This window comes from Jaculus jaculus, chromosome 17 (assembly GCF_020740685.1).
Source record: "Jaculus jaculus isolate mJacJac1 chromosome 17, mJacJac1.mat.Y.cur, whole genome shotgun sequence".
Classification (NCBI taxonomy): domain Eukaryota; kingdom Metazoa; phylum Chordata; class Mammalia; order Rodentia; family Dipodidae; genus Jaculus; species Jaculus jaculus.
Window position 1 is genome coordinate 5,450,727 of NC_059118.1, and position 26,774 is coordinate 5,477,500.

General features: G+C 45.0%; 1 protein-coding gene across 2 annotated transcripts in view; it reads left to right on the forward strand.

The window, feature by feature from the left end:
* Positions 1–2,107: 2,107 nt before the first annotated feature.
* Scn10a (sodium voltage-gated channel alpha subunit 10) overlaps positions 2,108–26,774 on the forward strand; it is a 121,075-nt gene continuing 96,408 nt past the window's right edge. For both annotated transcript variants that reach the window (XM_004662102.2, XM_004662101.2), the window contains exons 1-3: positions 2,108–2,377; positions 5,201–5,319; positions 9,911–9,991. In XM_004662102.2, coding sequence (XP_004662159.2) covers positions 2,108–2,377; positions 5,201–5,319; positions 9,911–9,991 — 470 coding nt within the window. The remainder of the gene's footprint in view (positions 2,378–5,200; positions 5,320–9,910; positions 9,992–26,774) is intronic.

Here is a 26,774-nt window from a genome sequence, read left to right on the forward strand (position 1 = left end):
TTGTGCTACCCAGTGGCCACGTATAAACTTGTGCTTGCCTTCACTTTCTAGGTCTGGAGCATGTGGGATCTGGAGAGTTGAATGTGGGTCCTTTGGCTTTGCAGGCAAGCACATTAGCCACTGAGCCATCTCTCCAGCCCTCCACCTATATTTTTGAGATAGGCTCTCTCATTGGCTTGGAGCTTGCCAATTAGGCTAGACTAGCTGGCCAGTGGTCCCAGGGTCCTCCTGCCTCTACCTCCTCAGCACTGAGCTTTCCAGGCCAATAGAACTCAGGCCCTCCTGCTTGCAGGAAGAGCATTTTACCAACTGAGTTATCTCTCTGCCCCTCGGTTGGACTTTAAAAAAACTTTTTGTGTGTGTACTAGTGTGTGTGTGTATGTATGTGTGTACACCAGGGCCTCTTACCACTGCAAACAAAGGCAATCTGCTTGTGCCACTGTTTTTATTTTTATTTAGTTATTTATTTATTTTTGGTTTTTTGAGGTAGGGTCTCACTCTAGCTTAGGCTGACCTGGAATTCACTATGTAGTCTCAGGGTGGCCCGAAACTCACAGCAATCCTCCCACCTCTGCCTCCCGAGTGCAGAGATTAAAGGTGTGCACCACCACACCCAGCTTTGTGGGCTTTGTGTCCCTTTTTTTTTTTTTTTTTTTTTTGCATTTGGCTTTATGTGGATGCTAGGGAATTGAAACCTTGCCAACAGGATTTGTAAACCTTTAACCACTGCATCATCTCCCCAGACCCACAAGGAATATTTTTCAGGAGATGAGGAGGGAGAACAAAGTGATGAAAAGCATAAGATCTCAAGCAGAAGGAAAAGATTGACTGCAACCAGGAAGAGGGATGGTATTCCCTCATGTGAAAGGAGGAGGGATGGAATTCCTCGTGTGACAGGAAGAGGGATGGAATTCCCTCATGGGACAGCAGGAGGGATGGCATCCCGCCTGTGACAGGGGGAGAAGTCTATGTGCTTTGCGGCAACCACCTTACCCACTCCAGGAAGAAATGGAATCATCAGAAAAAGAGGGAGTTGACCTGAAACCTCTGACGGAAGAAACTGCTGAGTAGGAAATCCATCTGAGTTCCAGGGTGCACAGATGTTTCCTTTCAGCAGGCTCACTCTGCACTACTCTGGGTTTCAAAAAACAAACAAACCAGAATTCAAGTCCTGGAGATTGACCCAGGCTTGAGTTAAGTGGTTAAATCTAGCCTAATCTGGTTATGAAGATGTCTAAGCAATGCACTGTGGACACAGGAGATCTGAAGGACATCAAAGGAAGGAATAAACACTGAAATTGTCAACCAACAAAAGACTGGGGGGCTGGAGAGATAGCATATGGGCCCAGGTTCGATTTCCCAAAACCCACTTAAGCCAGATGCACATGGTGGTGGCTGCGTCTGGAGCAAATGTGCAGTGGCTAGAGGCCCTGGTGTGCCCCATTCTCTCTCCCTCTGTAATAAATAAACAAATAAAAATAAAATGTGAAAACTAAAGACCCATATTTGATTCTCCAGGTCTCACGTAAGCCAGACACACAAAGTTGAGGCAAGCACAAGGTCACATATGCCCACTAGGTGGCGCAAGTGCCTGGAGTTCAATTGCAATGGGGGAGGTCCTGGCACACCAATTCTCTCTCTGAAAAAAAAAAATAATTTAATTTAAGAAACATATTGTGGTCAGAGAGCAGCATGAGCTTTAAGATGATGATGACCAGCAGAATGCTTCCATGAGTTCAAGAGAGAGAATGGGAACCTAGAAGTGAAGGAAAAGGGCAAAACAGAGGAAGCTAGAATGGGAGGTGGGCATTGTCACAGCTTGATGAAGAAGCAATGATGTCATGCTTGGGAGGCAGGGACATGCCTGCAATATCTGGATGTGAGGGATCAACAGCTTCTCCCAAGACCACTGCAGGGGGATGGGTTCTGAGGGGAGTCCCTGGGGAGTTAAGCGAGGGGACTGGCAACAGCTGTGAGGAGCCGGTCTAGCAAGTAAGGTGGGACGATGGGAGGGAGAAGTCGAGTGGGCAAGCTGTCACCTCTCTGTGGTTATGCTTTCTTCTCCTCAGAGTGTGACTCCTTCCTGAACAAATAAAAGAATGAGAAGATGGAACTGCCCTTTGGGTCCGTGGAAACTCCCAACTTCCGTCGGTTTACTCCCGAATCACTGGTGGAGATTGAGAAGCAAATCGCTGCCCACCAGGCAGCCAAGAAAGTCAAAGACAGACACAGGAAGGAGAAGGACCGGGAAGAGAAGCCCCGGCCCCAGCTGGATTTGAAGGCTTGCAACCAGCTGCCCACGTTCTATGGTGAGCTCCCAGCAGAGCTGGTCGGGGAGCCCCTGGAGGACCTAGACCCCTTCTACAGCACACACCGGGTAAGAGCCTCCAGTGGGGACATGTGTTCGCAGCTTGGGTGTGAGGAGGCCTTAATCCCACCAGCCCACGAGGGCCAATGAACCCAGGCTAATGAGAACAACAAAAAGTAGCCATCTCACCTCCTTGATGCTCTCTGGATCCATGAATATTGTGATAGGAACCAATCCAACCTTCACCCTCAGAAGCAGGGAAAGCTCACTGTTCCCATGAATGAGACCTTGCCCGGAGTCTCTGGAGGTGTCAGGCCTTCTTGCACGTGGGAAGCTGAGATTGGGAGTCGGGGAGGAGAGTGGATGGAGCAAAAGTAGGATGACTTAAGCCAGGGCGTTTTCAAGGTTTGGTCTTGGGACACTTGGAGTCTTCCAAACTTTGTGGATCAGTGGAATCAAAAGTAGCTTGTAAATAGCTTTGATTTCTTTTGTGTTTCTTTTTGTAATATTTAAGAAATTAATTTATTTATCTGAAAGGAGTGAGAAAGAGCAAGGGAGAGAATAGGTAAGACGGAGCTGATAGCTGCTCCAAACGAACTCCAGACGCATGTGCCGCTTTGAGCATCTGGCTGGCGTGGGTCCTGAGGCATTGAGGCTGGGTCCTTAGGGTTTTCAGTCAAATGCTACAAACACTAAACAATCTCCCCAGCCCTCGTTTGTGTTTCTTACTCACATTGTCTTATGAGAAGATCATGCTACATGTAGGGGTGACCGCACCACCAACTGCCACTGGAATGTGTGTCCATGTCCTCTCATCTTTAAAAACTCCTGGGGTTGAGGAGATGGCTCAGCTGGTGAAATGCTTGCCTTGCTATCATGATGAGCTGAATGTGGATCCCCAGCACGGACGTACAAGCAGGGCATGGTGGCACACTTGTCATTCCAGTGCTGGAGAGATGGAGACAAAGGGATTACTGAGAAGAGCTAGTCTAGCCCAGCTGGTAGGCTTTGAGTTCAGTGAGAGACCCTGTGTAGAAAAACAGGGTGTCGAGTGGGGAAGACTTGATGTTACCCTCTGGCCTCCATGCTCACACAGTTGCATGCCCCCCACGTACCTACACACGTGTGAACAAGTGCATGCATTCCCACACATATGCAAAAATAAAATAAACTTCCCAGGCTTTAAATTTCTTTCTTTCTTTCTTTCCCTTTTTTTTTGATTTTTTGAGGTAGGGTCTCACTCTAGCCAGGCTGACCTGGAATTCACTATGTAGTCGCAGGGTGGCCTCGAACTCACAGCGATCCTCCTACCTCTGCCTCCTGAGTGCTGGGATTAAAGGGGTGCGCCACCATGCCCGGCTAGGTTTTAAATTTCTAACATGGCATTTATGCACACATAAACAGGATCTCTACACCCATAACCTTAATATATATGTATACTTAATGTGTTAGTTTTCCTTGCTTTGACAAAATACCAGAGAAATTCAATGAGAAAAGAGGAAAGATTTATTTAGGCTTCTGGATTCCAAGGTCTCTGTGCATGTCTCTTGGTCTTGTCACTCTGGGCCTGTGGTGGCACATGGACAAGGCATGCAGAGAGAAAGTGCGTGCCTCATGGTGGCCAGGAAGCAAAGAGAATGAGAAGGGTCTGGGGTCCCTGCATCTCCTTTAAGGCCACTCAACCCCCCCCCCAGTGACTTAACTTCCTCCCACTTGGCTTCACATGTTTAAGGCCCAGTCACTTCTGAATGGCACCACAGGCTGGCGTCCGAGCCTTCTGAGGATCCAGACCGTAGCTGACATCCAACTCAACACAGCTTATGGGGAGATTGGGTTTTATTTCAAGCTTACAGATCCAGGGAAGTCCTGCTAAGGGTCGAAGCGGCTGCATACCTCCGCAGGTCCAAGCAGACAGAAACAACCACAGCAAATGCCCTCGAGCGGAGAGCCCAAGCTCCCAGAACTCAAACTGGACTCCACACACCTGTGGGCTGGAATCAGATCCGCCCCCAGTGACACGCCCCTCACTATAGCAGGAATCAGACACTCGGGGGCTGAAGTTGTAAACTCAATTTTAATAAAACACCTGAGTCTATGGGGCCATACATTAGACACCACCACGCTAACTATACACCTGCGTGTGTCAAGTTCTATCCCACACATGCAGACACCCATGTGCAAATACAAACATGCACATAGTATGAGCAAGAAAAAGTATGGACAAACAAAATCTCTTTAGCACCCTCAATCATTTAGGGGAGTGGAACTTTATAAAATCAAGAAAGCTCGAGAACTACTACTTTAAAAAGAGATACTTATGCCGGGCGTGGTGACACACGCCTTTAATCCCAACACTTGGGAGGCAGAAGTAGGAGGATCACCATGAGTTCGAGGCCACCCTGAGACCACACAGTGAGTTCCAGGTCAGCTTGAGCTAGAGTGAGTGAGAACCTACCTCAGAAAATCAAAAAAAAAAAGAAAAGTTACTTATGACAACAACTTCCACCTGTGCCACAGCTCCCACGATTGACACGGCTGTGGTACAGTAGGATGTGTGGGAAAGAGACCATAGGGGAAAGAACCCACCATTTCTAACATGGTTTGTGGCTTCTATCCAGCGCCTGGGTCAGCGGCTTTTCCATTAAGCACACTCAGTGGACTTCTCCACATATAGTCCGACATGGTGACCAGGCTGTGGTTGGGAGGAGGAGGAGATGGCTTTTGGCCCTGACCCTCTCCAACTCTCTGCACCTCCATGAGGTTGCCAGTGACCCATGATTCCCCGCGCCCTTGTTTATGTGCCCGAACCCAGGCCAGTCGTGTTCAAAACCACACTGGTGTCAGGATCACTGATTCTCCCGGGAGACACGCTTCTGCTTTGCTCCATTGCAGACATTCATGGTGCTGAATAAAGGAAGGACGATTTCCAGGTTCAGTGCCACTCGGGCCCTGTGGCTGTTCAGTCCCTTCAACCTGATCAGAAGAACGGCCATCAAAGTGTCTGTCCACTCGTATCCTTTGCAGGTCACTTCCTCCATGCTGTGGAGTCAGACTGACCACTGGCCAAAACCTGTGTGTGTGTGTGTGTGTGTGTGTGAAGATTGGAGTACAGCTGCACAGTATGAGGTCTGCCTTGCTTGAGACAAGGGCTCTGACCGCTGCCTCTGCCAGTGCCAGGCAGGCTGGCCCACAAGCTCTGGAACCCTCCCGACTTTATTCTCCATTGCCCTGAGATTACAGTTGCATGAGCTGCTGGCATCCAGTCCTTACCTGGTGCTGGGGATGTGAACTCTGGACATCAGGCTTGTGTGGTGAGTGTCTTAACCACTGACCATCTCTCTAGCCCTCCAGTGCATTCTTTAGACGTTAGCAGCAGACCTTTCCTCCAGTTGAACCCTGAGACATGAGGTCATTACAGCATTGAAATCATTGTGGTTTTACTGTGCCCAAGACACCCTCCCCCCAGTACATAAACACACACATAGAATCCTCAAGACAGAAGAAATGTTCATACAGCCCACAGGAAGTTCAGGTTCACTTCAGACTATAAACGTAAAAAAAGTCCTTCCTAAAGGGAGTTTGACTGATGTCCCCGGCATCTCCTCACACCAAATGTGGCCCAGTACGTAAGGACCAGTAACAGGACCCCAAGGCTGTCTTTGGCCACATCAGTTAGGCATGGGTCATTACATGGGCCCCGCTGGGAGTGGTTACTTATGAGAAAAAAGAGCAGTGCCTCCCAGAAGACCACGAGAACATTCCATAACAGGGATAGAGCATCATTTATCTGGAGTCCTGCCAACATCACAAGTGACTGCCCAGCTAACATCAGGTTGAAAATACTGATAGTCTGAAGTTTTTACTGCAGGGGGACATAATTAGAGGCAGGCTGTCCCAGGTCCACTTTGTCTCAGCTGCTTCAGGTAGCATCATAAATGGCCTTCTGCCGCCGCTCAGTTTTGTTTTAGAAGGCAAGCCAAACTAGTACACAAAAGATTTTGTCTTGGCTTTCAAGGGCCTTCCTTGAGGGCTGTCCAAGTTGGAAGTTCTTAGTGACAAATACAGCCCTGGATTCCAGGACGCTCATGTGCAGGACAACCTTGCCCTCGTTGCCTGGCAGATGGTAGCTGGCCTCCTCCTAGAAGACTCCAGTATAAAGGTGCTCTCCCACCTTGAGCCCTGCCAGTGCGGGACGGCTTGGGAGGTTGCTGAACTCTCTGAGCCTGTAAGCCTGGCACCGAGCCATCCGCACTCAACACAAAACCACTGGACCACGAAGCATCAAATAGAAGAAAAATAGCAAGTGTATAAACTCTCCTCCATGCTTCCTGGTTGAATTACAAGTACATAAGGAACAGGTCATTAGAAATAAAATACCTGGAGAGATGGTTTAACAGTTGAGGTGCTTGCCTGCAAAGCCTAAGGACCCAGGTTCAATTCCCCCATAAACCCATGTAAGCCAGATGCTCAGGGTAGAGCCTATGTCTGGAGTTCGTTTGCAGTGACTGAAAGCCCTGGCATGCCCATTTTCTCTTTATCTGCTTCTTTCTCTTTCTCTCTCAAATACATAAATGAAATATTTGTTTAAAAATTTTAAAGAAATGTTAAAATACCCCAAGATAACCAAGTAACCAGTGAATAGTGTCTCATATTGAAATCTATAGAACAAGTAATTGCTCGATGGAGCCACAGCTGGAAGGCAGAATCTGTTCATGAGTCCCCTCCTCACAAAAATGTGCAGATATATTTGAATTTTATCAATTTTGTAACTATAGTCCCAAATGAGATTCTTCAAGTTTGTCATACTGAGTACTATAATTAATATTTCATCCAAGATTATGATTCCAGTCACATTTTCTATGACTGGTTTCTTATGCATACAGTGGCATATAACATTGAAAGGCTTGTAGAATCGAAGATATGATTTTCATTTCATCCTTGGGTTAAATGTCTCCCTATGTGAACTTGCTTCTTAATTTAATTGTAAGACAGCAGGAAAAATGTGGCATAACAGCATCTCCCTATTCAAAATGGATGTGTTTCTAAGCAGCCATAAAACAAAACACATTGAAGGCATCTCCGGAAAACCAAGCAGGGTTTGACTCCTCCCGCTTGAGCTGAAGTGAGGAAAGGAGAGAGTGTCCTTTCCCTGCAGGCCTGACTTCTCTTTGGCCTGGATGCCTCCCTTAGGAAGGAGTGTGAGGAGCTTGGCCAGCCCTAAGGGAAGGTCCAGGTGGGAGACATCTGGCTTGGGAGTCTCCTCCCTGTCATGTTTTTCTCTCACTTTAACCTATCCACTCGTCTTTCTCACAAAGTGTCCTTCCCTTTCTGGGTCTCCCTTGGCCTAGTCTCCACTCCTGAGATTCTGTCTCAGGCTATTTCACACTGGACTCTCCTCAGAACTTCGCTTGCCCCATGCCTGCTTTTACCACCACTACCTAGCAGCTCACTGCCCAGTGGAGTTGAGCTCCGCTTAGAAAAGCCATCTAACTCAACTGCCCTTCATGAAACCTGTGCCCCCCACTTACATCTAACTCTATTTTTTCTGTATGTTTTTACTTCTTTATTTATTTGAGCAAGACAGAGAGAGAAGGAGGAGGAAAAGAGAGAGAGAGACAGACAGACAGACAGAGAATGGGCATGCCTGGGCCTCCAGCCACTGCAAATGAACTCCAGATGCATGCGCCACCTTGCGCATCTGCCTTACGTGGGCACAGGGGAATAGAACCTGGGTCCTTAAGCTTCACAGACAAGCTCCTTAACCTCTAAGACATCTTTCCAGCTCTTCTGTATATTTTTGAATAAGAGATTTTTAAGGGCTGGAGCAATGACTCAGTTGATAAGGCACTTTCCATGCAAGCATGAAGACCCAAGTTCAGATACCCAGGACCCACATAAAAAGCCAGAAAAGTGGTGTTTGCCTATAAAAACGGTGTTAGGAAGGCAGAGAAAGGGAACCCCTGGGGTTCAGTAGCTAGCTGAATCAGTGAGCTCTAGGTTCAGCAAGAGACCCTGTCTTAAAGAGTAAGGTGGGCTGGGTAAAACACTTCACCGCTCATAGCTGAATTCTCAAACTTGATCTCCAGACCCCTTGTAAAAAGCCAGAAGCTGTGTGGTAGGCTTCTGTAATACCTATAAGCTGCTGGTGAGCTGGAAGGCAGAGATAGGAGAATTTTCCGGAAACCTGAGGGAAGCAAAGCAAAGAATAAGAGCACCGTGAGACCCAGAGATAGAAACCCCGCCTCAGATGAGGGAGACCAGGGAGGACTCACCCACAAGTGTCCTCTGACCTCCACACACGTGCGCGAGCTCCCACGCATGAACCAACACATACACACATACACAGACACCCTCCCACAAAATAAAAAGTAAAAGAATAAAGTGGGGAGCAGTTGAGGAAGATGCTCAACAACAACCTCCGGTCTCCACACTCACGTGCACATACTGCACTGCACATACACCCACACCTATGTGCACACACACACATAACAAGCATGTACACACCACACACATACATACAAATAAACAGAGGAAGCCCAGGCTGGAGAGATTGCCCAGTGGTTAAGGTGCTTGCCTGCAAAGCCTAACAACCCCGGTTCAGTTCCCCAGTGCCCATGTAAAGCCAGATGCACAAAGTAGCCCATGCATCTGGAACATGTTTGCTGTGGCTGGAGGCCCTGACATGCCCATTTTCTGTCTCGCCTCTCTATCTGTGCTTGAAAATCAATTTTTTTTTTAAAAAAAGAGGAAAGCCAGACTTTGGCTGAGCGGGGTTTCAAGCCACCTTGAATAATGAAATGACACCTTCAGGGCAGAAGGACACTTTGGGAAAGGGACCCCTGTTTCCTTTCCTCCTGCCCGGGGGTCTGTTTTCGGATTGCAGGCCAAATTCTCAGCGCTGCGGCTCAGGGCACGGCTGAGCTTTGTCGCGCTGTCTGCTCAGGTCCGAATATGCACAATGTGCACGCGCATGCCAGTAGTGTTGAAAATGCTGGGAACCAGGGCTGAGCAGGCGGCTCCGTGGCTAGAGCACCCGGAGGACCCGAGAGGCCAGAAATCTCCTCTTCACTCCCCCAGCACCCATGGAAACAGCTGGCCATGGCCATGCAGATCTGTGACCCCAGCTCCCAGGAAACCTCCGGGGCTCTCTCAGTTAAGTGAGAGACTCCCTCGCAAGGGAATGGGGGGATGAGTGAAAGGAGGAGGAAACCAGACATTCTTCTCTGGCCTCCACACATGTGTGACACATGCATACACTATACACACATCATAGCACACACCACACCACGTGCATTCATGCCAAGTGTAATAATGTAAACAGATGTTGGAGATTTGGCTCAGTAGAGAGCTTAGCTAGCATGCATGAGGTTCTGAGTTCAGTACCTACAGCACCACTGTCAAATACAATAGCAGCAATAATTAATAGTAATAATAATTTGAGTTGTCAGCCAAGGTTTTATCACTCAGTGAATATGAGCAGTGACAAGGCCATAAAACTGATAGCGGGTGAGTTATGAACTTATCATTCAACATCAGGGTGACCCCAGGTGACATCAGGAAGGGATGGTGACCCAAACCTTTTCCTTAACACACGTCTTTCAGATGGTTCACTGTGTTCATTACCGTCACTATTTTGGTCAATTGCGTGTGCATGACCCGAACTGATCTTCCAGAGAAAATCGAGTGAGTAGATACGCTACCCTTCTTGTGCCTTCCTCTCTCTTTATCCTCCTCTCCTTCCGCATATTTCTTTGGTCTATCCTGCCAGGTTTCGCTTGGATAAGATGGGATCCCGTTGTCTATTTGACTTTGCAATGGCTGGAATACTTCTGTGCGCTTTGTTTCATGACCATACTTAGTGTGTCTTTGAATTTTAAGAAGGAACAGATCAGTGGTTCGCCACACTGACTGCATACTAACCTCCCGGGGAGCTTGTGTGAAACTGTGACGCGCAGGGGGTCTGAGTTCACTGGGCTCCAGTGTCCTGCATAGATGACTCTTGCAAACCCTACACACACACATACACACACACACACACACACACACACACACACGCACACACACACACACACACACACTCGTGCACTCACATGCTTGCTAGGTACACACAGGAATGAAGTGCAGGGAAGGCCTACCCTGAAAGCGAGGCAGGAGCCAACGGAAACAGAAATATTAATGAATGGCCCTGGAAAATGTTCACCAAATAATGTGCGCATGAGGCTGTTTACGTCGTCCCTGTTTAGACGCTCCAGCGTGACTTGGATGCTCCTGAGCTGCTCTGCCTCTTGGGCTGGCAGAGGAGAGGGCTGTCATTTCAGAATGGGAGGCTTCCTCAAAACAGGCACCGCCACATCTGAGGCAGATTTCACTGCCTACACTTGCGCCCAACCCCTCTTCATGGATAATAACAAGGTCTTTGTAAAGCTTTCTTTCTTTCTTTTTGTTTGTTTTTCATGGTAGGGTCTCACTCTAGTCCAGGCTAACCTGGAACTCACTATGCAGTCTCAGAGTGGCCTTGAACTAACTCATGGCAATCCACCTACCTCTGCCTCGCAAGTGCTGGGATTAAAGGCATGTGCCACCACTCCCAGCAAAACTTTCTTTATATATATTTTATTCATTTATTTTCTAGCAAAGTGAGAGAGAGAGAGAGAGAGAGAGAGAGAGAGAGAGAGAATGGGTGCACTAGGGCCTCTTGCCTCAGCAAACGAATTCCAGATGCAAGTGCATCATGGATATTAGGGAATTGAACATGGGCGGGTATGCTCTGTATACAAGCACATTTAACTGCTGAGCCATCTCCCCAGTCCTTTGAAGCTTTCTTTATTTCCACCATTTGTATTGGCTAATTCTAACAGTAATACAAATCACAATAGAGAAAGTGTTATGTTTCCGTAAGTAGACTCAAAAGAGGTCATGTGGCCACCTTCCAAGATGCAGAAAAAAAATGTCACTTAAATAAAGTTCAATTTTCATTTCTGATTTTAAAATGCAGGGCTGTAGAGATGGCTTGGTTAGTAAAGCACTTGCCCACAAGCATGAAGTTCTCAGTCTGGGTCCCCAGAACCCATGGAAATGCCAGGCGGGGGTGGCAGCACACCTGTAATTCCAGCACTCAGGAGGCAGAGGCCGGGGGTTCCCACTAAAGCTAGTCTAGCTGGATCAAGCACTCTGTTGAAGCAAGGGACCTTGTCTCAATAACCAAGGTGGAGAGAGCTTACAGCAGACACTCTGCGCAGCCTCTGACCTCCACATGCACACAGACAGCCACTCTCATACGAGCACACATATACACGCCTGCAAAAAAGAAAAAAAAAAAAAAAACCAGAAAAGTTGGAATAGCATGGAATTGCCCTAACTTTAAAAAGTAGTATTCTTTAAAAAGGTGTTCATTCGTCAGACTTGATTGTGTTGGAAATCTTTCACTCCAAGATCAAGTGGAAAAATAAAAAGTGGAAACATCTCTTTTTAAAACTGTACTTTTAATTTATTTTCGAAAGAGAGATAGGGAGAGAGAGAAAGAATGGGCACACCAGCGCCTTTGCCATTGCAAATGAACTCCAGATGCCTATGCCACTTTATGCATCTGGATTTACATGGGCATATGGGTGCTGGGGAATTTGATCCAGGTCAGTTGGCTTTACAAGTAAGCACCATTTACTGCTGAGCTATCTTCCCAGCCCAAGATGTCTCTTTTTCACCAGTTTAACTCTAATAAAAAGTCCTGGCCAGGGTAGTAAGGTAAGGAAGGAAACAAAAAAGCCCATGAGTGAGAAAATAACAAAGGAGTTGTAATTTACAGGGAGTAATATCAAGGGCAGGAAATATCCAATGCAATCGCGAAATGAATTCATATTAGATTAATAATATTTATAGCGAGGTAGCTGGGAGCTAGAGAGATGGCTCAGTGGTTAAAGTGCTTGCAAAGTCTGATGGCCTGGGTTCGATTTCCCAGTACCCACGTAAAACCAGATGCACAAAGTGACACATGCATCTGGAGTTGCCTTAAAATAAATAAATAAGAATATTTAGAAAGATATCTGGGTGTGAATTAAGACACATTAATCAACTATATAATATATATTATATATACATATATGCATTAGCAACAAGGAAACAAAATAATGTTTAAGAATTTCATTAGCATTGGCATTTTAAAATACCATGTATCCAGAAGTAATATTATAAAAGTATGAGTAAGGCTTTTACAAGCAAAATTACAAAAGAAAATAATCTTTTACCAATCAATGGGGAGATAATGTTATGTTCTTAGACTCAAAGTCTCAATATTGTAGAAACTGCACAAATGTCTAATCAATTTAATGTGACCCTCAATCAAAATCTCAGTGGGTTTTATGGCATGACTTGACACAATGACTCTAAAATGTATATGAAAATGCAAAGAATAAATTATAACCAAAATGCTTTTGAGTAGAAAAACAAGGGAAGGGAAGTCACCCTACTGGTGTCAAGAAACACTAAAACCCTAGCAGTGGGAACACCGAGTCACTCATGTGGAAGGAGTCAGACCCCAGACAGACCAGTGCAAGCTTTTAACTTGTCATGAAGGTGGCTCCACGGAGCAGCCGGGAAAGAACGCCTGTGGTTAATGATCCAGGAGAATGAGGCTCCCAGTGGGATCGGGACACGGAATAGGGGACTTCACTCTGCACACAGGGGTCAGTTCCAGGTGGATTAGCATCTAGCCTTCTGTGTATTTGTATTTGTAAATGGGTGAGCCTCAGGTGAGAGAAGGTCTTATAAGAAACACTGGCTGGGTGTGGTGGCACACGCCTTTAATACCAGCACTCAGGAGGCAGAGGTAGGAGGATGGCCCTGAGTTGGAAGCCACCCTGAGACTACATAGTGAATTCCAGGTTAGCCTAGGCTAGAGTGAGACCCTACCTCAAAAAAACAAAAAAGAAAAGAAAAGAAACACTAACCATTCGTGACTCCACAAGGAATACCAATAACGGCATTTGTAGGAGAGGGACTGGAAGAGAGAGTATAAAACAAGATGGGAATATGACCACGTGCAGTAGTATGTTAAGGGAAGGAAGGAAGGAAGGAAGAAAGGAAGGAAGGAAAGAAGAAAGGAAGGAAGGCTATAAAGGAAATGACTACCTACTACATACTAACAATTTCTAACACACAGATGTTGATTAGGCATAGTTCTGGCTGTTGGGGAATCCAAGAGCTTGATGTCAGCATTCAGGAAGCATCACTACCTGGCAAGAGACAGCAGATATGGCTGCTCCATTCTCTGTTCCGCCTCTCTGAAAGCCTCAATTGCCATCATTCAGGCCTGCACTTATCCTAATTACTTCCCAAAGACCCACCTCTAAAATGTATAAAAGTACAAAATATATGAAATTTATAAAGTAGAAAATTAAGTCTTCAAAACCATTGTTCTTTTTGAAACAGGGACTCATGTAGCTCAGGCTGGCTTTGAACTCCTGTTCCTCCTACTTCTGCCTCCCAAGTACTGGGAGACAGTCAAGCCATAGCACATAGGAGGTAAGTGTGTATGCAAAATCAAGTACAAAAATGCAATATGAATTGGGAACAGGGGAACCCCTGGGATGGAGGAGATAGTAATATGGGAGAGATTGTAAAGTGCTTGCAGTGTGCTTTTTGTGACATGGGTAATTGTCACACAGACAGCTATGAGATGAATTGTGCCTTGCCCCCAAACTCCCATGTTGAAACTCACCCCCACCAGGGGGTGCTGTATGCTGTGTGTTCAAGGAGGTAACTGAGATTAAATAGGGTCATTAGAGTGGGGCCCTTATGCAATAGAACTCATGCTCTCATAAAGGAAGGGGGAAAAAAAAGCAATCAGATTTCTCTGATGTTCTGTGAGGCTACAGGAGGACACAGCCAACTAGAGTCCAGGAATGGGACCTTCACCCACCCCCCCACCCAGAAGTGTGAAAAAGTAAGCCTCTGATAATAAACCTGAACCCAATCAGTGGTACTTAGTTCTCACAGCCAGACTGACTAATATGCAAGCACCCACTTTACAGCTTTATAAGTAATGGTTCCTGTGCATTTTATTATGCATGATATATGACCCAGTTTTCTGGACTGAAGAAAGATTCATAAGGTGGATATGGTGGCACATGCCTGGAATCCCAGCCCTTGGGAGACTGGGACAGGAGGATCAACACAAGTTCAAGGCCAGTCTGGTCTATGTGAGTATTTCTAAAGCCACCTGGGATCTAGAGGGAGACTTGTCTCAAAACAGAATCATACCAATCATCATACTATTTTAAAAAAAAATACACAAATGGCTATTGTATAAAATAAAGAAAACTGAAAACTATAAATCAGAAGATAGTCCCTAAGTTGAGAAATTACAAAATCATCAAAACCATTTTAGAGCTGGAGAGATGGCTTAGCAGTTAAAGTGCTTGTCTGCAAAGCCTAAGGACTCCTGTTCATGTTCCAGGTCCCACATAAGCCAGATGCATAGTGATGCAAGTGTGCAATGCTGCACATGTGCACAAGGGGGCGCAGGTATCTGTGGTTTAATTACAGTGGCTGGAGGCCCTGACGCGCCACCTCTTCCTCTCCCTCGCCCTCTCCCTCTCCCTTACCCTCGCCCTCTCTCTCTCTCTCTCTCTCTCTTTTGTATTAAGGATAAAAGGCCAGACAGGCATGGTGGTGCACGCCTTTAATCCCAGCACTTGGGAGGCAGAGGTAGGAGGATCACCGTGAGTCCGAGGCCACCCTGAAACTACAGAGTGAATTCCATGTCAGCCTGGGCTAGAGTGAGACCCTACCTTGAAAAACCAAAAAAAGGCCAGTCTATTGGGCTTGCCTCAAAAAAAAAAAAAAAAGAAAAGAAAAGAAAAGAAAACCATTTTATATAGCCAAGATGATAAAACATGTAACATTTCCATCCTTCCAAACTTCTATTGGAAAGCATTTCTCTTTCAAAATGAGTTATTTGGGAATCATCTGTAGATTCTGGTTAAATATGAAAGACAATATGCATACATTCTACCTCCTTCTCAAGATGCCAATAAAATGACAGCATATATAAATACACAAGAACAAAGAGAGGAGGAAAGAAAACACCGGCACAGAAGATGTCAAAACAGTTTCAGGAGACCAGAGTGGGTGGAGGAGGCGCAAGTCACTTTGCAGATTAGGGCTCCTTAAGCCATGGTGCCTGCAGAGGAGATAAAATGAGGATCATGACATTTTAGCCCCCTGCAAGCTCCAGATGCCCTGGAAATATTGACATGATACAAACAGAAAAAGCGAGAAAGAGAGAGGGAGGGAGGGAGGGGGAGAGAGAGAACGTGGGAGCAGAGAGTGGTTGGCTCATTGCTTCTGCAATCCTGAGAAGTTGAAAAAAGTATTCTTTTTTTTCAACATTTAATTTATTGGATTAAAAAAATTAGTGGGCATACAGAGATTTGGGTATTATTCATTCTGGCATTTTCAAATACAACTTGATCACCCCCTCCTATTTCCAGCACCCCTTCCCTCCCACCTCCAGTCTCCCAACAAACAGTAACCCCTCATTCTCTTCTTGGTATTAGCTCTTGCTTACAGTTCCACCAATGCAGGTTTTGTCCACATTTTCCCTATTTCTGCACACTTACAGAGATTACAAGAGAAAACCTGCATATCGGAGAGAACAACTGGTTTTGGTATTTAAAAAAATATTTTATTTATTTGTTTGTTTGTTTGTTTATTTATAGAGAGAATGAGCATTCCAGGGCCTCTAGCCACTGCAAATGAACTACGCTACTGTGTCATCTGGTTTATGCAGGTCCTGGGGAATCAAACCTGAGTCCTTAGGCTCTGCAGGCAAGTGCCTTAAGTACTGAGCCATCTCTCCCCTGCCCTGGTTTTGGTGTTTTTAAGAAATATTTTTATTTATTCATTTGCAAGCAGAGAGAGAGAGAGAGGGAGAGAGAGAGAGGGAGGGAGGGAGAGAATAGGTGCACTGGGGCCTCTAGCCACTGCAAAAAAACTCCAGATGCATGCACCATCTTGTGCATCTGGCTTTATGTATGTACTGAGGAATCAAACTCTGTCCATTAGGTTTTGTAGGCAAGTACCTTAACTGCTGGGCCATCTCTCCAGCCCTGCTTTTGCTACTTTTAAGTTTGGGTCACTGCTTGAGTTGATAAATGCATAACAAAATAACCAGACTTCAAGTCTTGTACCCGCACTAGAGCTCAGGGCTGAAGTCAAAGGCAGTGAGAACCAAGTACAACCCAAATCCAGCAACAAGACAAGAATGGACAGCTGACTCCCCGGCAGGAGATGAACCACCCCTCACACAGCAGCCAGGCCCAGGAAAACCACCGAGGAGCTGGTGATGAGCAAGAGCGCTGCTTCCGCGGTGAGCTGACAACCTGCACCAGGGTGACGGAGACAGACACTGAGGTCGCTCAAAACACATCAACGCAGAAATCCAGAAGCTGCAAAGACTCAACACTCATGTAGACTTAAAACACAGCCACCAAGACTCAGGGAATTTTACAGAAGAGGAGGTGGAAAAAGTATAAGAGCCACAGAATGAGACAGAATATCCAGTGGCCTTGCCCTCCCCCAACAATAACTGACTGCTGTTCTCACAACTCACAACTCACAGCCCACAACCCCACCGTGAATACCAGCAATCCCACTGAGGAGGGTCCCCAGGGAAATGGGGGCAGGGAGAGGGAAATAATGGTACCAACACATAATGTGTTCACATAAAGTTTCTACTTATTCAAAAAAAGAAAAGAAAAGAATTACATCCAACAATGCAGAGGTAAGCACAAGAGAGTAATTGTTAAATACCATCAGGTGACAGACGTCAGGTGACAAAACAGAGACGGAAAGAAAGATAACTAACCAATGGAAATATAAGAAATAAGATCACTTGTAGAAATTGCCTACTAAAAAGGCAATGTATTAAGTAGCTTTAATTATAATTATAAATGTGTAGTGATAAGGTTATACTTATAAAGCAAAGTTAAAAACTCTCCTAAATACCAGAAGAACTGTGCAAAAAAGTAAAACAGATCAGGTGAAATACTTTTAAAGCTATTAAATATATAAAATAAAGTAATATAAGCAAGTCTGTCAAGTCAATAAATATAAATGAATTCGAATTACCTATTTAAAGATAATTCTTGGCGATTGGGGAGCCAGCTCAGTGGGCAACAGTGCTTGCTGCTCAAGCATGACAAGACAAGAATGGACAGCTGACTCCCCAGCAGGAGATGAACCACCCCTCACACAGCAGCCAGGGCCCAGGAAAACCACCGAGGAGCTGGTGATGAGCAAGAGCGCTGCTTCCGCGGTGAGCTGACAACCTGCGCCAGGGTGAAGGAGACAGACACTGAGGTCGCTCAAAACACATCAACACAGAAATCCAGAAGCTGCAGAGACTCAACACTCATGTAGACTTAAAGCACAGCTCTGTCTCCAGCGCTCACATGAAGAGCCAGGCACAGCCACACACGACCGGCCGTATGTCTACTGTTGACAGTGTGGAGACAGAAGGATTGATGGGCTTTGCTGGTCACCCAGTATAAGCACAGCAGCTCCAGGCTCAGTGACAGACTCTGTCTCAAGCACTCAGCAGAAGGGATGGAGGGCATCCAGTAGTCTCCTGTGACCTCACAGGACAGGTGCATCTGCACACACGTGTAACACACACACACAAGAAAAAGAAAAGTCAGGATGGCTCAGAAGTTAAGGCACTTGCCTGCAAATCCTAATGACCCAAATTCCATTCCCCAGTACCCACATAACACCAGAGGTACAAGGTAACGTGTGCATCTGGAGTTTGTTTGTTATGGCTAGAGGCCGTGTCATGCCCGTTCTCTCCCTTTCTATCCACCTCTCTCTCTCAAGTAAATAAAATAAATAAAAATATTCTAAAAGTAAATTTACTGGGCGTAGTAGCACAAGCCTTTAATCCTAGCCTTCGGGAGGCAGAGGTAGGAGGATCCCCATGAGTTCAAGGCCACTCTGAGACTACATAATGAATTCCAGGTCAGCCTGGGCTACAGTGAGACCCTACCTCAAAAAAACAAAAATAAATAAATTTAATAATTCATGTTGTATGACAGAGCAGTGCCCATTAAAAATAATCTTCAGGACTGGAAGGATGGTTTAGCACTTAAGGCGTTTGCCTGCAAAGCAAAGGACCCAGGTTTGATTCCCCAGGACCCACATTAGCCAGATACACAAGGGGGTACATGTGTCTGGAGTTTGTTTGCAGTGCTTGGAGGCCCTGGCCCACCCATTCTCTCTCTCTCCTTCCCTCTTTCTTTGTCAAATAAATAAATAAAAATAAAAATATATTTAAAAAAAATCTTCAAAGCAATGCAACGTGGTTGAGTTTAGAGACTGACAAGGAGCTGAGCACGGAGGTGCTCACCCATAGTTCCAGCAGGTGGGGGAGGTGAAAGCAGGAGGACCAGGAGTTCCAGGGCAGCCTGGGCTACATAGGGAGTTCCAGGCCAGCCTGGGCTACATGAGATCTTATCCCCAAGCACAAGAAAATGAAACAAAGTGAAATAAAACAGCTAAAAAATAATCAAAAACAGAAAACTAGAATCTACAATCTCATCATGAGAAAGTACTATCAGAGGGCTGGAGAGATGGCTTAGTGGTTAAAGCACTTGCCTAGGAAGCCTAAGGACCAAGGTTTGGTTCCCCAGGACCCCAATAAGCCAGATGCATATGGTGGTGATGCGTCTGGAGTTCATTCACAATGATTAGAGGCCCTGGCATGCCCATTCTCTCTCTCTCTCTCTCTCTCTCTCTCTCTTTCCCTCCCTCCCTCCCTCTCTCTAGTAATTAACTAAATAAAAATATTTAAGAAAGTACCATCAGAGAAAGTACAATTTAAGACAAAAAAATGACACTTTGTGAACACCCAGTAATCTACAGCAGTAATTCATATCTCTGCAACAAGTCACAAGACAACTGTGTGTATAAGTGTGCACACACAAAACCAGTGTTGGACTCTGTAGAAGAGGTTTGTTAATTGTATGTAAAGATGAGGCTGACGTATGGAGGTAATGTCTCTAGAAATACGATGTATCTAATTCATACGTTGTGAACAGACTTGTCTGAAAATAGAGGTCATGTCTCCTTTTCAAGATTGTACAAGTCCACCATATATGAAGCCCCAGCGAAAACCTCCAAAAAGTTTCCAAGAGTAGCAATACCAAACGGAACATTCTCTGATCACCCTGTTACGAAATTAGAAAACACAGTAAAATGAGGAAACAGGGAAGTCTTTTCACTGGACAGTTTTAAAGCCTCTCTTAAAGAATTACTGTGTGGGGCTGGAGAGATGGCTTAGCGGTTAAGCGCTTGCCTGTGAAGCCTAAGGACCCCGGTTCGAGGCTCGGTTCCCCAGGTCCCACGTTAGCCAGATGCACAAGGGGGCGCATGCGTCTGGAGTTCGTTTGCAGAGGTTGGAAGCCCTGGCGCGCCCATTCTCTCTCTCTCCCTCTATCTGCCTTTCTCTCTGTGTCTGTCGCTCTCAAATAAATAAATAAATAAATAAATAAATAAATAAATAAATAAATAAATAAAATTTAAAAAAAAAGAATTACTGTGTAAAACACAGCTAAAAACTAAATATAGGATTTCTAAGGAAGAAAAAAATTAAAAATCAGCTCAATCAGAACTTATAGGAGGCAATTTACATTACTGAAGTCTGATGTCTTATTATCCCTAAAAATGAAAAGTATTTTTAAACATTCTTTATGTATTATTTGCAAGCAGACAGAGAAGAGAGAGGGGGAAAAAAAAAGGAGAGGGAGAGCGGGAGAAAGAATGAGCATGCCACGGCTGTTGCTGCAAACAAACTCCAGATGTATGTGCCACTGCACATCTGGGTTTACATAGTCCCTGCAGAATGGAACTAGGGCCATGAGGCCTTGCAAACAAGCACCTTAACCACTGAGCAATCTCTGCAGCCCTGAAAAGTAATTACTGAACAAAACTACTAGCATAAGACTAGAAAAATAATAGAATAAATAAATGGACAACAGAAAGAAATAAATAATTATAGAAGAGGAGATAAACAGTAAAACATAAGTAATAAATCTAAAACTGGCATAGTATATGCCCCAGACCTATATACTCAAAAACAATCACAAAACATTATCAAAATATAATTCTTATAGCATTGCTAAAATTGATCTGGGGAAATAGCTCAGTGGGTAAAAAAAGCATTTGCTGTACAAACTTGAGGACCTGGGTTCAATCTCCAGCACCTACATAAAAAACAGAATGGAGCCGGGCGTGGTGGTGCACGCCTTTAATCCTAGCACTCAGGAGGCAGAGGTAGGAGGATCACTGAGAGTTCGAGGCCACCCTGAGACTGCATAGTGAATTCCAGGTCAACCTGAGCCAGAGTGAGACCCTACCTCAAAAAAGGCAAAAAAAAAAAAAAAAAAAACTGGGCATGGTCATGCATGTCTGTAACCCTGGCTCTGGGGAGAACAGAGACAGGAGGATTGCTGGAGCAAGCTAGTCTAGTTAAAAAAAAAAAAAAAAAAGCCAGGTGTGGTGGCACACGCCTTTAATCCCAGCACTTGGGAGGCAGAGGTAAGAGGATCATCATGAGTTTGAGGCCAGCCTGACACTACATAGTAAATTCCAGGTCAGCCTGGGCTACAGTGAGACCCTACCTTGAAAACAAAAATCAAACAACAAACCCAAAAACCCAAAACAACAACAACAACAAAAACCCAGCAGCTCCAGGTTCAGTGACAGACTTTGTCTCAAGAAAACAACACAAGGCCAGAGAGGAGGATGTCTTCCTCTGGCCTCTGCATGTGTGAACACCACACACACACACAGTAAAATGTGGCCAAGTTCCATTCCCAAGTCGTATCAATTTTCCATCCCAATCATCTCTAAGCACGTTCTCGGCTGGAGAGATGGCTTAGCCGTTCATTGCAAGCAAGAGGGCCTGAGGGGGCCTGGAACTGCCCAGGGTTCAAATCTCCAGAACTTTCTTAAGCAGCTGGGCATGGCCACGCAAACCTGTAACCCCAGTCCTGCAAAGGGGCATGGAAAGAAGAGAATCGCCCCAGTTAGCTAGAAACTGCAAGCTCGGGTATCAATAAGAGACTGGCTCAAGATAAAAACAAACAGAACAGCAACGGGAGCCAGGCACTCCAGCCACCACAGGCAACACACGCTCTCACACGACCGCCTGGGGCACTGCAAGGGCACGTACCCATGGGAACACCGTGTATCCCATGTTACACACACACACACACACACACACACACACACACACACACAAATCCCTTCTAAATTTTGTGTTAACTGAACTATTGACATGATTCCTTTTATAAACACACTTATTAAAATTTATTTTTATTTTTTGACACTTCCATACATGCATTTTGATCCTACTCAAATATACATAAAAAAATCTCCCTGTGTGGCTCCAGTCTTGGAAATTCGTGCGGTGGTCTCTGATGGTGTTGAGCACCCTGGGCCCCGTGGAAATGATCAGAGCAGATTTTTCTTTTGAGATGCAAAGTGGTAACAGCCATTAGCTCTTTGCTGTGCTGCTGAGAGCTCAGAGAGAGAATAAATATCCTTGGGATAGATGGGCTCCACTGGTCGTGCTGTGTTGTTTTTAGAAAGAAAATAAATCGTAGTATGAAGAATCAGAGGCCAATCCTATCGTCGGGTTCTTGATATAATCTTTTGGACACAAGCAGTTCTTGGCCGGTTATCTTCCCTCCTTTCCACTACGTGTGCCTGCAATATTGGCTTTGCGTTGTCACCTGCTGGCAGCCAGCGCTCCCCACCTGCCTGTCCGTCTGCCTGTGAAAGACAGATACATATTCCATGTTTAATCCCTCCTGATGCTTGCAGCGAAACTGGGGCCAAGATGAGAGAGAACAGGCCAGCCGGGGCAGCTGCAAGAGGAGAATTGTAGCTGGGGGGGGGGGGAGAATGAGTGTTCGCAGGGACCAGACCAGAACTTTCCCACAATCCTCTTGCCCGGAGCTCACATACAATCATTGAAAAGTCTCTAGGACTTCCGTCTCTAACCATTCTAGAAAACCATCTGACAAGATTACAGTAGTTTGATTGAATGGAAAAACCACAGTGAAAATTCAAGCTGGGGGAAAAACAAACCACATGAAATGCTAGGCATGTATGGTGGTGAATGCTTGTAGCCCCACCGACCATTCAAGAAGCTGAGGCAGGAGAATTGTGAGTTAGGGGCTAGCCTAGGCTATAAGGTACATTCCAGGTCGAGCTGGGCCAGGCAGTAAGACCCTGTATCAAACAACTTGAAAAGACATTGAACCTGCAGCTGAGGGCCGGCTGACAGGAACTGCATGCATAAGGTACTATTTTGTATCTTCTCAAATTTATAGGAATGCTGCCATATTCACACATGATTTATTTGACTATTATTTTTTAACATTTTGTTTATCTGAGACAGAGAAAGAGAGAGAGAATGGGCACATCAGGGCCTCTAGCCACTGCAAACAAACGTCAGATGCATGCTCCCCCTTGTGAATCTGACTTATGTGGGTTCTGGGGACTCAAACCAGGCCAATAGGCTTTGCAAGCAAGATCCTTAAACTGCTAAACCATCTCTCCAGCCCTGATTATTTTTGTAAACCATGTTGTGCTTTGGATATTTGTTTAAATCTATGATTATAGTTCTGATTTGTTCATTTTCAACTGCTGTATCATATCCCATAAAAGTGTTCTATATTTTCTGCTAAAAATGGTAACTTTTTGTAGGTAAATGGTTCATCCTTCTAGAATTTGCTTGTGCATATCAATGTGTTAGAAGATAGGCTTCCAATATCTCTTCATATGGATTAGTCCAATGTCACTCTTTAAAAAAAAATTCTTGGGCTGGAGAGATGGCTTAGCGGTTAAGCGCTTGCCTGTGAAGCCTAAGAACCCCAGTTCGAGGCTCAGTTCCCCAGGACCCACATTAGCCAGATGCACAAGGGGGTGCACGTGTCTGGAGTTCGTTTGCAGTGGCTGGAAGCCCTGCCATGCCCATTCTCTCTGTCTCTCTCACTCTCTGCCTCTTTCTCTCTCTGTCTGTCTTGTCCCTAGGAACAATGTTGTTCTCTGTTCCTTTTGAACATTTCTTCTTATTGCTGAAGTATGGCAATGCTACTGTTTCTACATTTTAGATTTTTATACAAGCAACTTTTCTGGGCTTTCTTTTTTAACTGCTTTATTTATTTTTAAGTAGAAACAGACAGAAGAGAGAGAGGGAGAGAATGGGTGTGCCAGGGTCTCCAGCCACTGCAAACAAACTCCAGATGCATGGGCCGCTTTGTGCACTTAGCTTCATGTGGGTCCTGGGGAATTGAACCTGGGTCATTAAGCTTTTCAGGCAAGTACCTTAACTGCTGAGCCATCTCTCCATGTCTTTCTGGACTTTTTAACAAGTTACTTTCTCTCTAAATATCTTGGATAATCATATCACCTGAAAATAAGGATGAACTTATTTCTTCCCTTGTGATTTCTTCAACCATTTGTTTATATTTTTTGTGTGATATCAAGTTGTCTGGGATCGTATGGGTGGCGGTCAGGTGACAACCTCAAGGTAAACACCTTCCTCCTTCCTCTGGGACAGGGTCTCTTTTGTCTTTGTTTGGTTTCCTGCTGCTGTGCCAGTCAAGCTGGCCCATGAGCTTCGGATTCTTCTGGCTCTGCCTCATGTTGGCTGCCTTGGCACACAGGGATCGCAGACGTGTGCCACTTCACACCCAGCTTCACACAGGTGCTGGGGAGGATGGAACACAGGTTGACACACTTGCAAATGAATGCCCTTTAACTACTGAGCCTTTTCCCCAGCCCCGGAGCAGGTATTTTGTTCTTCCTGACCTTAGAGAGTTTCTGATGCTCCCTGTTAAGATCCATGGAGTTCTTGTGGCCATTTCATGGAGTCATGGTCATTTCTTTCTATTTCTGCTTTGTCAACATTTTCCTTACAAATGAGTGCTGGTTTTGTTTCGCTGTTCCTCTACTGGTTCGGGCCAGCATATAGTCTGCTAGTCACACGGGTTACCTAATGGATTTGCTAGCCGATTTTAGTGGCTCCAACTCAACCTTTGCTTGATTCATTTGTCAGCATGCTTTTCAGTTGACCTTTTCAGTAATTGAGGCTGGCCTATACTATCCACAAATTGTCCCTTTGGGTCACTCCAACTCTGCCTCATTATCACCTCTCTGCATTGGCCCTGGGAACTCCAAATTCGTTCTTATTTTTTGCAGAGCAGTTGAGCTGTTCCCATCCCCTGTAATGTTTCTTAGCAAGTGCTGGATGGGTCCCTTTGGCCTCCGGGTGATTTGCACTGTCCACTGGCTCATTTGGCCGATACAATACAGAAGAAAAACCAATGCAACATCATGCACAGATCATTCTGAAATACAAGATGTGAGACTCATCATGATCTTCTTTAACATATTTTATTTTTATTTATTTATTTGAGGGAGAGAGAGAGAGAAAGAGAAAGAGAAAGGGGCAGAGAGAGAATGGGTGCTCCAGGGCCTCCAGCCACTGCAAATGAACTCCAGATGCATGCGTCACCTTGTGCATCTGGCTTTCATGGGTCCTGGGTATTTGAACCTGGGTCCTTAGACTTCACAGACAAGTGCCTTAAGGGCTAAGTCATCTCTCCACACCTCATCATGAATTTCATATGATGTTTTAGGTCCTCAAAAGTAGCCAGCATGCCACAAGGACCAATCTGGTCCGCACTGGAGAGATGGCAGCTAGTGACGGCTCACCCAGAGCAGTGTGCTCCGCCACCTCCCAACAGGGGCACACGTGCCACACTTCCACACGCCATTGTTACCATTGCATTTCATAATACCCCGCTTGTCAAAAAACAAATCAATATTTCACCAGTGGTTTGCTGAAGGAAAACCGTGATAACAGAAGTAGAAACATGAATCCCACAACATGAACGTAAGGTCATGACATGAGTCATGCCTGGGCTCCTTCTTAAGCACACAGCATGAGATGGTGGAGAACAGATGAAGATAATCTCAAAATAGCAGATAAAAATATATATACAGAAGAGCCAGATATGATAGCTTATACCTTAATCCCAGCACTTAGGAAGCTGAGTTAGGAGGATCACCACAAATTCGAGGCTAGCTTGGGCCTACAGAGTGAGTTCTGAGTTAGCCTGGGCTAGAGTGAGAACCTACCTTAAATATATATATGTATATATGGGCTGCAGAGATTGCTCAGAGGTTAAGACACTTGTCCACAGAGCCTAGGTACCCAAGTTTGATTCCCCAGTACCCACATAAAGCCAGATGCACAATGTGGCATATATGTCTGGCATTTGTTTGCAGTGGCTAGAGGACCTGGTGTGTTCATTCTCTCTCTCTAGTAAAAAATAAGTAAACCAGTGTGTGTGTGTGTGTGTGTGTGTGTGTGTGAGAGAGAGAGAGAGAGAGAGAGAGAGAGAGAGAGAGAGAGAGTAATATTATATAAATCATGACAAAAATAAGGACCAGCAAATTTTGAATTTTGTCAGATCACTGATCATTTAGTTCTGATACCCAGATTGGAATCTATTAGTATGTTTGTCAAACAATTGTATAAAGCTATCAAAACTATGTTGTTTTTTTTTCCAACAAAGTTTTTGTTTGTTTCTTTTTTTTTAAGGTAGGATTTCACTGTAGGTCAAGCTGACCTGGAATTTACTATGTAGTCTCCAGGTGGCCTTGAACTCATGGTGATCCTCCTCCCTCTGCCTCCCGAGTGCTGGGATTAAAGGCATCTGCCACCATACCCGGCTCCAACAAAGTTTTTGTCAATGTCATTTTTAAACTAATTGGCCAGCTCTACTCCAAGAACAATATTTAGCTTTCCAGATTGAAATTGTCAAATTTTATGCTGAAAGTTGAGAAGGTAACAAAAACCATTCATTCAAAATCTGACACAGTTGCACTCTTGCTGGTAAGATAAGGAAACAGCTAAGATATTAATTACAAATAGTGTGGTCTGGGAGGGGAGAAAGGAAAACGATTTTCAGAACGATTATAATTTTTGTTAGTGGTATTTAAAATCAGTGACTGCTTCGTGTGTGAACAGAGACCTTTCACTGTAACCACTGAACAAAACTGTGACTCAATAATTCATCACACATATACATACACATAACAGACTTTTTGCCCTACTTGTCATGAAGCTAACTTTTTAAAAATATTTTAAAATAGTTTTAATGTTTTTTAAAATTTATTTATTTGCAAGCAGAGAGAGAGAAGAGAAACAGAGAGCATGGGTGCACCAGGGCCTCCAGCTGCTGCAAACGAATTCCAGATGCATGTGCTACTTTGTGCATCTGGCTTTACATGGGTACTGGAGAATCAAACCTAGGTTGTTAGGCTTTGCAGGCTAGCGCCTTAACCACTGAGCCATCTCTCCAGCACATAAAGCTAATTTTGTTTAAACTTTTTA